The sequence below is a fragment of the Neofelis nebulosa genome, chromosome 1 (genome assembly GCF_028018385.1).
Source record: "Neofelis nebulosa isolate mNeoNeb1 chromosome 1, mNeoNeb1.pri, whole genome shotgun sequence".
Classification (NCBI taxonomy): domain Eukaryota; kingdom Metazoa; phylum Chordata; class Mammalia; order Carnivora; family Felidae; genus Neofelis; species Neofelis nebulosa.
In genome coordinates, this window is record NC_080782.1 from 43,104,114 (window position 1) to 43,118,019 (window position 13,906).

Consider the following 13,906-nt stretch of genomic DNA (forward strand, 5'->3'; position numbering starts at 1 on the left):
TGGTGTTGGCTGTCTGGCTCCGGAGTCTGAGTTTGTAAGCACTGCTGTGCTCACTCCTGGGACCCTGAGCTCCAATTTTTGTTGTTGTTGTTGTTGTTGTTGTTGTTGTTTTTTGTTTTTAAACACATCTGGCTTCAGAGACCATTTGGTTTCCAGAAGTAAACAGATGCCCACCTCCCTGCAGAGCTTAAGTTTCGTAGACCTGCCTGGTACCTGCTTTGTCAGATCAAGGCTTTTTCTCAGAGAATGGTGTAGAATTCCCTTCACTCTCAGTATAGGCATCTCTTCTCTTCTGTGGTACTGGGTATTTCTTTCTAGAGACCAGGACTTCCTTTATTCTCCCTTTTGTGTGTGCAGGGTGGTGTGACGGATGTGTGGGGGAAGCAGGTGGAGGCTCTTCTGATGTCAGGGAAGTGGAACAAGAAGTTACTGAACAGAACTTAAATTTGCATTTGTCCCTGAGGAGACTGTCTGGTGGCCTCTCCCCTCAGGGACTGTATAGAGGAAGACCGTCTGGACTGATGACAGTCACCACATCAGTTTGCACACACAGCAGCACAGTCAGCTGGCATTTCTCATCCCCTAGTTTTGTGGAGAGGGTGGGCTCAGTAGCTGTAAAGTGTGGTGGGACATCTGTGCTCTTTGCTCGCAGCGTGCACTAGCGCCCTGGGTGGCAGGAACACAAGGCTTAGGCTTTGGAACTGGACCTTTGTTCGCATTCTTACTCTGCCCCTTACTGCACTAGTGTCACCTCAGACAGACTCCCAGACTTACAGAGCAGTAATCAGTGTCCAGCACATAGCGGGTAGTCAGTGGTAGTCCCCCTTTCCTTGCGAGTCAGGGAGAGGACTGGACTATAGATGGATGCAGAAGGGACATAGGATTGTTCGGGTTTTGGGGAGTGCTGTAGTATGGGAGAGAGGAATGCAGCCAAAAGGCAGTTGGGTACTAAGATGTCAGATCTGGGGGTCCCCTGGCCATGCATGGCCGTCAGATGCACCCCCCCCCCCACTTTTGTTGTCCGGAGTGTATCAAGAAGGGGGGCTGTTCTGTTGCTAATACTCTGTGGCTCCTACAGTTTGATCATTTTTATCCTTATCTTTTAGTTCACCTGGCCCGAGTTCTTGGGCCCTAGTGAGGTAAACGTGGAGGACTTTTGGGCCACAATGGAGACAGAGGTGATTGAGCAGGTGGCCTTCCCTGCCAGCATCCCTATCACCAAGTTTGATGCGTCTGTTATTGCCCCCTTCTTTCCACCGCTCATGAGAGGAGCTGTGGTCGTCAACACTGAGAAAGACAAAAACCTGGATGTGCAGCCAGTACCTGGTGAGATCACCTGACTCAGGTCAGGGGAGGGCCCAGTCCAGAGTCTGGTACATTTTCATGGCCAGACAGCATAAGTGGGGGGCGGGGGCGGTGCGATGGGCAGGCTCGCCTAGAGGGCTCTTTGGAGAAAGATAGTGACAATCTGTGACAAAATTCCCTAGAGATTAAAGTCATGGTGCAGAATTTTGGAGAGCTGCCAGCCAACTTTCACAAAACAGTACTTTTCCTTACCAAGTGGAATACATTTCCTATTTTATTTCATTTTTTAAATTCTGGACGTGACCTCAGATGATCTTAAAAGTATTTTAATACGTTGTGATCGGCTGGTTGTCAAACAGTGCTTCCTAACATTAGTTGCTGAGGTCTCACCTCATGTTTACTGTTTCAAGACCCAGAAACTGGTTTTCTTTTCTAAGACCTCCACATAGTTCTCTGTTGGCCAGGCAGTTCAGGAACACAATGTACAGAGAGTGTTCTTGAAATGAGCGCTACTGCTCATCTGCTGCTGCCCTCGTGGTAAGCATCTGAGATCTTGATTCTTAAATACCCATTTTGGGGTTCTTTGAGGGCACTCTACTGAATCTCTTCCCTACATGTTCAAGGGTCGAAAGCCGGTTCTGAGAGACTTCAAATATCTGCAGAAGTTATAAGACCTTCTTTGAGTCCACCTCCTCCAGCACCGGGGCAGTGCTCGGGGTAGAGCCTGCTTCCACTGCCTGCTGTACTTAGGCCTCGTCTCCCCCGCCCCGCTTCTCATCCTCACACATGAGGGGCTACCCGTGACCTCTGTTGGCTGGCAGCAGCCCCCCTACCCCCCCTTCAACAGGGCTGTCTCTTGCAGGCCATGGCAGTGCCTTGGTGAGGCTACTCCACGAGGGCACCTGCAAGCTTGAGGAGATTGGCTCCTACAGTGAGGAGGAGCTACGGCACCTGCTGAGGCAGTGTGGCATCCCCTTTGGGACAGAAGACTCCAAGGTGAGTGTCGGGGGTGGCAGTGCAGATAGGGACTTTGCGAGCAGGCTGGCTGCCCTTTCTGGGCAAGGAGATGAGCACCCGTGACAAGTGCCTTCACCGGACAGAAGGTGCGGGCAGTCAGGGAGGCCTGGGATGTGGTCCACAGCCAGAGCATAACAGGAATGGGAGGCCTTTGCCTCCAGTCAGTTCCTCTGTGGGCCCAGACTCTGGGGTCAGGAATCCTGGCTCTCCCACTTACTGGGCGTGATCTTGGATAAGCTCCCCTACGTTTCTCAGCCTCATTTTCCTGGTTTACAAAGTGGAAATAACCAAACTACCAACCCATGAAATTGTTGTAAGGGAGGCACTTTGCAGTATGTGGTTATCACCTCTCCTGGCTCTTAGAAAATGAATGCTGTTACATGCATGAAGAGAGACAGTGTGTGTATGCATGTGTGCATGCGTGCACACGTATATGTGAATGTGTGTGTTTTATGCATGTATTATTTCCTTTTTTTTATACTAATATGCTGTTGAAAATGTTACGCTTTCTTCAAGTTCAGACTCAAATATTAGCTTTTTTTGAAGCATTCCCTGCCCTGTAAAAAGTAGGAAGACCCCAGGCTTCAAGAGTCTGGCACTTTGGTCATTCTGGCTGGCTCTGTCTGTGACCTGGTCCTTTCACGGCCCTCAGAGGACTTTGGGCTAGTGAGGCTCCAAGGCCCACTCTGACCTTGACAGTTTATTCTTTTGCTTTGGATATTGAAGTGAGCATTTGGTGCTGCACACCAGGCCTGGTCCCTTAGCATTTACTGCTCTGTTTTTAATCTTGTCTTGCTCCAGGAACAGCTCTGCTTCTCCTTGTTGGCCCTCTATGAATCTGTACAGAATGGAACCAGAGTTAGACAGCCCCCACCTCATCTCACAGGGGGTAAAATCTACAAGGTGTGCCCCCATCAGGTAAGAGGATAAGAAAGATACTGTGAATTTGTCCACACCAGATTGTCCACACAGGGAATCTGGTTGATCCAGCTCATCCTGTGGGAGCTGGCGCTTAGGTCACTGGGCAGCCCGCGGAGTAGCTCCTTAGGGGTCAGTGCCAGCATTTGCACTAGGAAGGGAGCCTGCATCGTCACCAATGAGGATTAATCCCCTTTCCACATGCTGGCCCTGCATAGCTGTTGAGGATTCAGAGGTGAGCGCCGAAGATGTCATTCCTCCACTAGATGACCTCATTCTAGAGGGGAAATAAAGCCACCATGGCTTATGGCGCTAGCTCTGAAGGAACTAGACGAGACCTGAGATAGAAGATAACAGAGAGGGACCTGCTGTCTGGAGCAGCCAGTGATAAGCTGTGGAAGTAATGTTCCAGCAGAGGGAGGGGTTGACCGCTAACTCCTGAGTGGGGAAGCCTAGTGAGCCCAGAGGAGGAAGGTTGGAAGGGTCACCAGAGGCCAGATCATGTAGAGCTTTGTAGGCCACAGCAGCAGTCTGGGTTTCCTTCTGAGAGTGATGAAGGGCCCACTGGACAGTTCTGAGTGGGAACTGGGGAGGCCGTAGTTCAGATTTTGGTTTAAGAAGAGCACGCCTTATGTCTGTAGAGCCTGAACAGGGTAGACACTGGGATGACTCTGGGAAGGTTGCGCGCCATATGACAAAGCAGGCCAAGTAAGACGCTGGGGTTGAAAACCCCTTGAACAAGTACTTAAACAGGGCAGAGATTGCCAGCACAGCCTTCAGTTAATTCAGGTGTGTGAGCGGACGTGGCAACTGGCTAGCCAAAGAGAATCCGATTATCAGCTTCTTTGACAAAAGCTGCGTCTGAAGGGCAGACTTGATGCCTCTCCCTGGCAGAACAGAGCCTGCTCAGAGGACTGTGCTCATGTGACTGGGGACTGTCTCGTGGGAAGCATTTGACCACACAGGGCTGTGAGAGCTGCAGAGCTCAGGGCTGTGATAGGCGAGCAGGGTTACTAGGAGGTGATAGCCAGGACTGGTAGGGATGAAGGTAGGGAGGTGGAGGCAGATGTAGGATTCCCCACTGTACACAGAGCTCTTCAGCAATGAAATGGCATCTGGGGGCGGGGGGCCCTGTTGGTGGAGATGTTTCCTGGTTAACATTGCGCAGCATATCCGGGTCTGCTGGAGAGCTGCTCAAAATACAGATGCTCAGGCCCCACCCCCAGAAGTTAATTCCTTAGGTTTGGAGTGGGGCCCTGGAACCTCCATCTTGAACCAGCTGTTAGCTGCTGGTGCTGTGTGGCTGGGAATCGGAGCCACTGGACTCGACAGTGCTTAGTGTGCTTAGTGCTTAGTGTGGAGGGTGGGGTTTAGAGCAGATGCCCTTGGGGCCTCTCAGCCTCAGTTGAAGACCAAATGGTTCCAGCTATTCTCTCAGGAAGTCGGGGACGAACTAACAACTTCAATTAGGGACAGAAGTAGGAAGCAGGATGTGACGGGCTCTGGCAGGACGGCCATGGCTTTAGTCACAAAACCTGATTATTCCTGGGAAGAAGGCAGTGAAGACTCAACTCAGTCTGTCTGCTGATTGGCTGTGCTGTGTCCTCCCATCTCCCTGCCCAGGTGATCTGTGGCTCCAAGTATCTCGTGCGGGGTGAAAGTGCCCGCGACCATGTGGATCTGCTGGTCTCTTCCCGCCATTGGCCACCTGTCTACGTGGTAGACATGGCCACACCAGTGGCCCTGTGTGCTGACCTCTGCTACCCAGAGCTGACCAACCAGATGTGGGGGAGGAACCAGGGCTGCTTCTCTAGTCCTGCGGAGCCACCTGTGGTGAGTTCCCTTCTGAGGAACTGGAATAAATCCCGCAGACTCACTATGTTTCACCTCCTGGTTCTTTGGGAAGGCCTTACGGGAACCGTCTCCGGCATCCTTTGTCTCCACTACTATTTTGTCTTGATGCTCTGAACCAGCATGTACTCCACAAATTTTTACTGACCAACCCCTGTACATGTGAGGCCACAGCATGTCACTGAGGAGTGCCCAGGATGTCCCAAACACAGATATTTTGGAGTCAAAGGAGTTGCCCTCCAGATAAGCCTAGAAAATTGCCGCTTTTTGGAGACATCATGCGTGTTGGTGTACTAAAGACCCAGACCAGCCAGGTGTTGGATTTGACCACGAATATACCGCATGGCATACCTGTTATGATCTAGAGGTACAGAGGCTTAGAAAACACCGGTTGTATCCAATCTACTCTTCTTACTAAAAGGGTAGAGTAAGGTCCAGAGAGGGGAGGTGGACTTATCCAGTGTCACAAAAGCAGATTAGAGGCAGAGCCCTTGTCTCTGCTTCTTGGTGCTTTGAACCAGGCAGTGATTCTTACCAGACACATGTGCCCTTTGCTGGAAGACATGTTAGGACCGGCAACAGGAAAAAGGGGGACATCATTGTCATCATTCATCTTTTCCTTATTCCCTGGGACTCACTGGCTCTGCGAGCTTGTGCTGGGCACTGCCGAAAGGCGACTGAGCCTCAGCAAGGGCCCCCTTCTCCCCACTCCCCGCAGCCCCAGCCTGAATTGACTAGGCACAGTAGTAAGTGATAACAGCTCAGGTAATCCAACATCTGTTCTGGGAGGTGGCCTCTGTTGCTGTCCCCGTCCTCACGAGGAGACAGAGGCACTGAGGATGAAGAGAGGGGACTTGCCTCACGTGGAGACGTGAGGGTTTACTGGGCTGACTGACCCCACAGCCTTCATTCTCCCCCACCACACAGCTTCTGCCTCAGTCATTCCCTCATGTCAGAGTGGTTTCTTCTCTCTCCTCTAGAGCGTATCCTGCCCAGAGCTCTTGGACCAGCATTATACTGTGGACGTGATGGAGGCTGAGCACTCTGTCCAGCACCCAGCCACCAAGACTGCCGCACGGCACATCGTCCATATAGACACACAGTCCAGTCTTGGTGACCCCAGTACCGGGCACCACTCTTCAGCCCTATGCCCTGAGTTAGCACCCTACGCAGCCATCCTGGCCTCCATTGCAGACAGCAAACCAAACAGTGTCCGCCAGCGGCCCATTGCCTTTGACAATGCCACCCACTATTACCTCTATAACCGCCTCATGGACTTCCTCACCAGCCGCGAAATCGTCAACCGGCAGATCCATGACATCGTGCAGAGCTGCCAGCCTGGCGAGGTGGTCATCCGCGACACCCTCTACCGCCTTGGGGTTGCTCAGATCAAGACAGAGGCTGAGGAAGAGGGTGAGGAAGAGGAGGTGGCTGCAGTGACAGTATAAGCCAGGCTCTTGCACCGGGACTGGGACTGCACCATCTCAAGCCATAGTGAGGCCCTTGCCCGAGGCAGATCCATCCAGGGAATCGGCGGGAATGTTCACCTTTGGGGAGGCCTCTGATGCTGGGACTGACCAAAGAGCTTCCCTTTCCTGAGCATGGTGGGGCACGGGAGCCATGGTTCTCAATCTCCTGGGGGTCAGGAGAAGCACCAGGACACTCCTTACTAGCCCCAGAGAGCACTTAGGGGACTAGGATGTTCAACAGAGGGGAACGGAGGCTGAGGGAATGCTGGTAGCGGATGGCTTCCCTGGGGCCTGCTGCGGGTCTGGGTCGAGGTCCTGGGGTGGGCTGAAGCGGAGTCCGGCCTTCCGGGGGGGAAGGCCACTGAGGTAGCTCTTCCCACCCCAGGGAACGCTCTTTCCAGCCCCTGTGGCCACACAACTTCCTTTTAGCCTGTTGCCTTTGACTTGGGGGCCTTTGGGGCCTCATTAGCTCTAGGGGTCCCTTTGGGCTCTTGATTTTCCCAGAGGAGGGATGCATTTCCTTCCTACTCTTCCTGCACCCAGATTTGGGGGAAGCTGAGGAAGGAGAAACAGCCACCGCTCTCTTCCAGGACTGTCTTCTCTGCCCTGAGCTTTAAGGAAGAGGACCCCCTTCCTCCTTTCCCTGGCCACTGCTGCTGCACCCCACATCCTTTCTGGGCCCTGGATCCTCACCACAGAAGGGATGTGGCCCACTGGCATGACATAACCTGGCGGCAGTAGGAAAAACTCCCTTCTGTGAAGGGGAAGCAGACTGGGCCATAAGGAAACAGCGGGACTGGCTCAAGTGCCTAAGGTTTGCTTAGGGCACGGGAATTGGCCGTGTGTTATTTAATTTATTGAGAGGAGTGGAGTAGGTGGCTTTTTTCCCCTCCTTCCCCTGCCAAGAATAAAATTTATTAAATTATCTGTTTTGGTGAAGCAAGAATCAATTCCACGCTCCTTGTGTGGGGCACAGTGTGGTTGAACGACCAAGGTGCTGAGCTGGTCACTGGACATGAAGGATGGAAAGAGGTCCCAGGGAATCCTCAGGCCCTCGTGTGGCACAAAGAACCAGAGGCCAGCTGTGTTAATGCTGTTAGTTTAATGACAGAGATGTCCCCCAGCGTGACTGTTAGTTAAGAGGAGTCAGCTTGTCGGAGTGTGTGCTGCTTGCTTGGTGTGGCCAGCCACACGGGTCCCCTGCCTTCCAGCTCAGAATGACAGGGTGGGGGGGGGTGCAGAACCCCGAACTTTTAGCTGCCACCTGGCTCATTCTAGGGACCAGATCCAGGGAGGGTGGGGCTGTAGAGAGAAGGCCAAAGGGCAGGGACTAGGAGGTACAGTTCATTCTTACAAAAGAGCCCCCCCCCCGCCCCCCTGCTCTGAGGCACTGGGCCAGGCACAGTCTCTGAGCACCTGTCTGCTCTTGCCGTTTCACTTGGCTTCAGGGGGGGTCCTCTGCCAAGGCCTAAGGAGCCTTGTCTTCTCAATGTTAGGGCACTTCATGGCCATAAAATCAGTCCATTTCCAGTGAGACAGGGGAGTTAGGGAAAGGGGTTCCTGGAAGTCAGAACAAGGTTAAGAGAGTGAGCTGGGGGTTCTCCCAGTCGGCATAGCAAACATGAGGCCACAGCATTGAGAACAGTGGGCGGGGTGGGGGGCTCAGCCCTAGCCCCTGATTGGCAGTGATGGCCCAGGCCCTGGAAGCGGGGTCCTCCCGAGACCCCCGTGGATCTCACGTTCCTGAGTTTCAGAGCTGGGCTGGGCTGTTGAGTGAAATGACCAAGGGCAGAGTCTGTAGGTTCTCCCCGTGGTGCCCCATCCACGGAGGAGTTGAAGCTTGGAGGAAGGGGAAAGCGGCGCTTCCCTGTTGTCCCCTCAGCAGAACTGGTAGTTGTTGGGCTGCAGCAGGGGCTGGGCGATATCCCCCTGCTCACAGCAGGCCAGGTGCTCGCTAGAGCTCTCCTCCTCGGGCTCACTACTGCTGCCACCGCCACTGCCAGTGCGGCAGCTGCTGCTGCTGCTGCTGCTGCTGCTGCTGCTGCTGCTGCTTGGCAAGTTGGTGTAGTTCTGAGGGTGGGAGAGTCAGGGGTGGTCAGTCCTGACCTCTCAGGCCCAGCCCGGCCCTGCTGGAGCCAGCCACCCATCCTGAGGCCGGCCCCACTCACCGGCACTCTCCTGTCCTCTTGGGCCTGCTTCTGGAGGAGGGAGCAGATCTGCTGGAACGTGGGTCTGCGGGTGGGCTCCAGGGCCCAGCAGGCCTGCATGATGCTATATCTAAGGTAGGACAGAAGCTGCCCGTGGGTCTGGGGATCCAATATGCACACATGCACACACACCCTTACGGTCTTGCCCAGCAGAGGTCCTGAAACCTAGTGAAAAGTGTGCCTGACACAAGGCCTGTGCTAAGTCCTTGATATGCATTATCTCATTTAATCTCCCCAGTAACCCTTGGAAGCTATTTTCATCACGCCCATTTGACAGCTGAGGGGAGAAAAAGCTCAGAGATGCTATCTTGCCCAGGCTCCTAGAACTGAGAAGGGGCACTCCCGCTGCCTGAAGGTAGGTCTGAGAGGTGGGCTGAGATGACTGTAACAAAAGACGAACATGGCAGTGAGCCGGCCACAAGTGCCTGGCCAGACGCGGGAGCGGCTGTGTCGACAGTGGCTGGGGAAAGGTGTGCTGGGCGAGTTCACGGCCTGCCGGCCCACGGAAAGGCCGTGGCGATGGTAGGGAGGCGGCAATTCTTGGTGGGCCAGCTGTAGCGAGGTGGTTAGGAGGCTGCATTGCAGGCTGGCTGGTTACACAGTGAAGGAGTGGCTGACACCACAGAGAGCCAAGATAAGAAATGAGAAGAGTCTGCCTCGACATAATAATAGAGTCTGACTTCAAAGTCTATCATTTGAGTTAGCACCAGTCCCATTTAAGAGACCTCTGAGAACAGCTACTTGGAAACCAGCGGAAATCCTGCACTCCCTAAAATGGGCTTGTTTTGGCCCACTGTGGGGGAGATGAAGCCTGGCCCTGGAACACTGTGGACAGGGAGAGACTTAGGACCACACACCTTTCCATCCCCTTCAGCCAAAGCCTGGGGAGTCCTCTCTTCTCCCTGGGGTCCCTCACTTACATGTTCTTTGGGGCGAATGCAGGCTGGGCCATTTGGTATCCATCCTTCACCAGTTTGTAGAACTTGCTGTTCACCAGGATGCCAGGGTAGGGGTTCAGCCCTGCAAAGGCCAAGAGCACGTAGGAGCCCATGCTCGGGGCTCACGTTCACCTGCCCCCACACCCACACCTACCTAAGAGTTACAGTAGGCATAGGCTTCAGTGAAATTTGGGAATTTCAGTGAAATTCACCCCGGCCTCATCACACCACACAAAGAATTCCAGCACAGGCTTGGAATAAAAGGTTACAGGAGCTCGCTGAAGGGCTTAGCCCAAGTCTCTGTGCCTAGCACTCCAGAAGTGAGATGTGCACACTTAAGACAAGGAGGGAAAACTTCATCTGAGGAAGCAGCAACTGCACCGGCAGGCAGATGAAGGAACAGCCCAGAAGGAATGCCTGGCAGCAGGAGCATCTGCCCGGCCCACACGGGAGCTGCACTGCTTGGTTTTCAGACGCTTTGCCCGTCACTTCACTCCCACCAGCCTTTCCTCTGCCCTGGGCAGCAAACACTCTTGGCTGGCATCCTTCGTGAGGTATAGGACACCATGGTAACCAAACACGGGTCAGCCCCAGGCTGAGCCTGCACTGGCCCAGTGGCTTACCGAGTGAGAAGATTTCCCAGAGCAAGATGCCATAGGACCAGACGTCGCTCTGAACCGTGTAGACACAGTCGAAGATGCTCTCCGGAGCCATCCACTTCACAGGCAGGCGGGCCTGGCACGGAAGACCCCGGTCACCTCGGACCCCGGCTCGCTGCCCCCTCCCCAGCCCGGCCCACCCTCCCCAGCACTCACATTGCCCTTGACGATGTAGTTGGAGTCATTCATGATGTCCCTAGCCAGCCCGAAGTCCCCAATCTTGGCCACACGCCCACTGGTCAGCAGGACGTTTCGGGCCGCCACGTCCCGGTGGATGCACTGACAGAAAGTACTTGCAGAGTTAGTCTCGGCCCATCCCCCACTTGAGCCTGAGGTGCAGGGGGAACAGCCAGGGTCCCCCCAGAATGCCTTGGGCTCCTCGTGGAGGGAGTGAGCATCAGTTTTGGTCCTGTACCCTGGCTCCCATCCCTACCTGCTACCAAGATCCAGGTCTGAGGAAGTTTCATATGGCTGGAAAGTTGGGTGTTTAGAAACCACCATCACTGTGGCCCACTGGGCCTGAGCAGTGGGAGCTGACTCAGAGCCAGGCGACCCGCTTGTGCTCAGCAGCTATGAGCCCTGGTGCTGGAAACAGCCTCTGACCCCACCGGCTGCTGATAATAGCAGCTGCCCCTTCAGGGCCCGACCGTGCCAGGCTCTTCCCTAAGCATCTGCACACACCGTAACCCTGTTTTGCCCTCCCAAATCTGCTGTGAGGGGGGCGGTCACAGCCCCCACCTGCTGGGAACCACCTGAGTTGGGCATATTGTACACATCATCTCCTACCCTCACGACAACTCAGGGAGCTTCCTTTATCGGCCCCATGAGACCGTGTGCTTCACAAGAGGACATAGTCGTCTTGTTCACGCTGTTGACCAAAACTGAAGGAATAAGGCCTGTTCTTGGAAACGGGGTCCTCCGTGGCCTGCTGCACCCCAGGGAAACAGGTCTGCTCAGGCTGGGGCCCTCACTGTCCTGAGTTTGAGGAACTCTTCAGGCATGGGTTTCTCCCACTCACCCCTAGAGGCTGTGTGGCCGCTGCCCACTTGCTCTCTGGCACCCTGGCTCCTCCTTGTCTTCACCACGTGCTCCCCTTTCCTCCCCTTCATCCTTAATCACCAGCCTCACGGGAGATGTGGGGGTTCAGCCACCTCCCACCTCCCTGGATGACCACATTTGGACCCAGTTTCCAACTCACGTTCTTAGAGGCAAGGAAGGCCATCCCCTGGGCCACCTGGCTCGAGAAGTGGAGCAGGTCCCGTAGCTCCAGTGGCCTCCCGTCTTCCTTGCCCAGGTCTGGTGTGGGGAGAGGTGTCAGGGCAGCCCCACCACACCCCAGTCCCCAGCGGCCCCTGTCCTCCGCCCTCCGCACCTGCCACCCAGCGCCTCCTCACCTTCTTCAGAGAAGGAGTCGTTTGAAGAAGAAGTGGAGACAGGCCTCATCTCCACATAGGTGTCTACACCCTGACTGGAGAAACCGCTGTCTCTATATAGGAAAAAGGATGTGGGGGTGGGTAGGTCCCCATTGCTATACTAACCACCACGGGCCTTGGCCTCCAGCTCCCCGTGTCCTCTCCAATCAGCAGGGAAGGGCAGGGACCTCAAGGTCAACTCGAACATCCCTTTCTGACAAGGAACCCCCCCAACCCCAACTGCCACCACATTCTGTGTAAGCGATCATTGATCCCTGCTTGGCCATCCCAGGGAGGAAGCTTACAATTTGTTCTGTCTTTGGGCAGCTCTCTGCCTATTACAAAGTTCTGCACTTTTCCTAATGCCAGTCTGCCCCTGGGATTTTCCTCCTGCTGGTCCTTGCTCTGCCCTTAAGGGCCACACAGAAGTAGGCTCCCTTTTCCCATAACAGCCCTGCAGGGATTTGAGGATATTCTAGGGCCCCTTCTTTGAGCCTTCCCCGCCTGGACAGTGGCTCTCACCACTGGCCAGCTTCACATTCAACCACCTGGGGAGTTGTCAACTCTCCCCATGCCCAGAACACCTCAGAAATTAGGGGTGAAACCCAGTCATTCACACTTTGAAACCTCTCCAGGCAGTTCCTGTGTGCAGCCTGAGCGGAGGCCTCTGGTCTAGAGGAGGGCTTCCTAAACTGTAATTCATGAGTGTAGGAGTCACCTGGGCAGTCTCATCTAAATGCTGATTCTGATTCAGCAGGTCTGGCGGGCCCGAGCTGTGTCTCTAACAGCTCTTAGGTGATGGCTGTGAGCATAGGCTTTCAGTCGTAGGTAGGTTGAAGAAGCACTTCTCTAGATTGAATAGCCACTACTGTTTCTAGTATTCTAACAGGTGTGATTTCTGGCCGTCTCCCTTTCCTGTCCCCTCTGCGATGGAGATGCGCACCTTGACCATGCCCATACTCTAGTGTTCCCAGAAAGAGAAGGGAGTGTCTTTTTTTTTTTTAATTTTTTTTTTCAACGTTTTTTTATTTATTTTTGGGACAGAGAGAGAGACAGAGCATGAACGGGGGAGGGGCAGAGAGAGAGGGAGACACAGAATCGGAAACAGGCTCCAGGCTCCGAGCCATCAGCCCAGAGCCTGACGCGGGGCTCGAACTCACGGACCGCGAGATCGTGACCTGGCTGAAGTCGGACGCTTAACCGACTGCGCCACCCAGGCGCCCCAGGGAGTGTCTTATCTATGCTCTGACCGTGGCAAAACCATCCCCTCCCCTGGTCTAGAAACTATACTTCTAGCCTGGGAACCCGTTGGCAGGATTGGTTCCCATGCCATTTGCCCTTGAAGTGACCCCACTGTATGAATCCTTTCCCCATCTGCACATTTGAAGATAAGAAGTTAATACTTCACTTTAGTTCTCATTTTTATTTGACCTGGCCTGAGGTTCCAGCCTGCAGAGGCCCAGTGTGAGCCGCCCTTTCAGAGGGGTGTCAGAGAATCAGAAGAGGAAGCAGATCCTGCCAGCCCTCCTATTCGAGGATTCTGGATGGAGTTAAATGGCCTCCTTCCCCTTTTGCCTCCCCAGGCTTGGCAGCTGAAAGTGGCTAAAATAGGGGTTCATTGTACACCCTTCTTGTTCTGATCCTGTCTCAGCAGCCTGGCCCTGAGGCCCCACAACCCCCAAGACTGAGACTTCCAGGACACCACTGTGGCTCAGGTAAGCACTGGACCAGGAGTCAAGGGAGCAGAATCCGAGCCCAGGCTCCGCCTCTGCCCCTGACTCATGTGTGACATGAAACTGGCCACTTCCTCTCTCTGGTTCCCCATGTGGCTTTGTCCATTTGTCTCCGAGTGGCTTCCAGGAATCACAGCAGTACAGAATAACGGAGACAGAAAGTCTCTGAGAGGCTCAATCCCCCAATGGCTTGCCTGGAGAAACCGAGGCCCAAGTAGATCAGGGACCTAGCCACAGACTGTTTTGCCCCTTCTCAGCCAACAACGAACAGACTCTGTCCAGGTGCTCTGCAGCCCCTGATGGCATGGGAAAAACAGGGCCATTACCCCCAAGATCTGCCCATCTCTTGCTAGAGCCCTGAACGGATCTTGGCTGACCTTTTACGTACATTCAAGTG

General features: G+C 54.3%; 2 protein-coding genes across 7 annotated transcripts in view; one reads left to right on the forward strand and one right to left on the reverse strand.

Annotated features, from left to right (window-relative positions):
- Window positions 1-7,485, forward strand: part of HMGXB3 (HMG-box containing 3) — a 48,238-nt gene extending 40,753 nt beyond the window's left edge. For all 6 annotated transcript variants that reach the window (XM_058719892.1, XM_058719924.1, XM_058719900.1 and 3 more), the window contains 5 exons: window positions 1,107-1,326; window positions 2,168-2,301; window positions 3,124-3,240; window positions 4,864-5,073; window positions 6,072-7,485. In XM_058719892.1, coding sequence (XP_058575875.1) covers window positions 1,107-1,326; window positions 2,168-2,301; window positions 3,124-3,240; window positions 4,864-5,073; window positions 6,072-6,539 — 1,149 coding nt within the window. In that variant the 3' untranslated portion in view covers window positions 6,540-7,485. The remainder of the gene's footprint in view (window positions 1-1,106; window positions 1,327-2,167; window positions 2,302-3,123; window positions 3,241-4,863; window positions 5,074-6,071) is intronic.
- A 158-nt stretch (window positions 7,486-7,643) lies between these two features.
- The window catches only part of CSF1R (colony stimulating factor 1 receptor), a 29,681-nt gene continuing 23,418 nt past the window's right edge, over window positions 7,644-13,906 (reverse strand). Inside the window, exons 15-21 of the mRNA XM_058719963.1 lie at window positions 11,759-11,850; window positions 11,563-11,660; window positions 10,521-10,643; window positions 10,329-10,440; window positions 9,688-9,787; window positions 8,729-8,837; window positions 7,644-8,630 (exon numbers count right to left, since the gene is read on the reverse strand). Of these exons, the coding sequence (XP_058575946.1) occupies window positions 8,439-8,630; window positions 8,729-8,837; window positions 9,688-9,787; window positions 10,329-10,440; window positions 10,521-10,643; window positions 11,563-11,660; window positions 11,759-11,850 (826 nt within the window). The 3' untranslated portion in view covers window positions 7,644-8,438. The remainder of the gene's footprint in view (window positions 8,631-8,728; window positions 8,838-9,687; window positions 9,788-10,328; window positions 10,441-10,520; window positions 10,644-11,562; window positions 11,661-11,758; window positions 11,851-13,906) is intronic.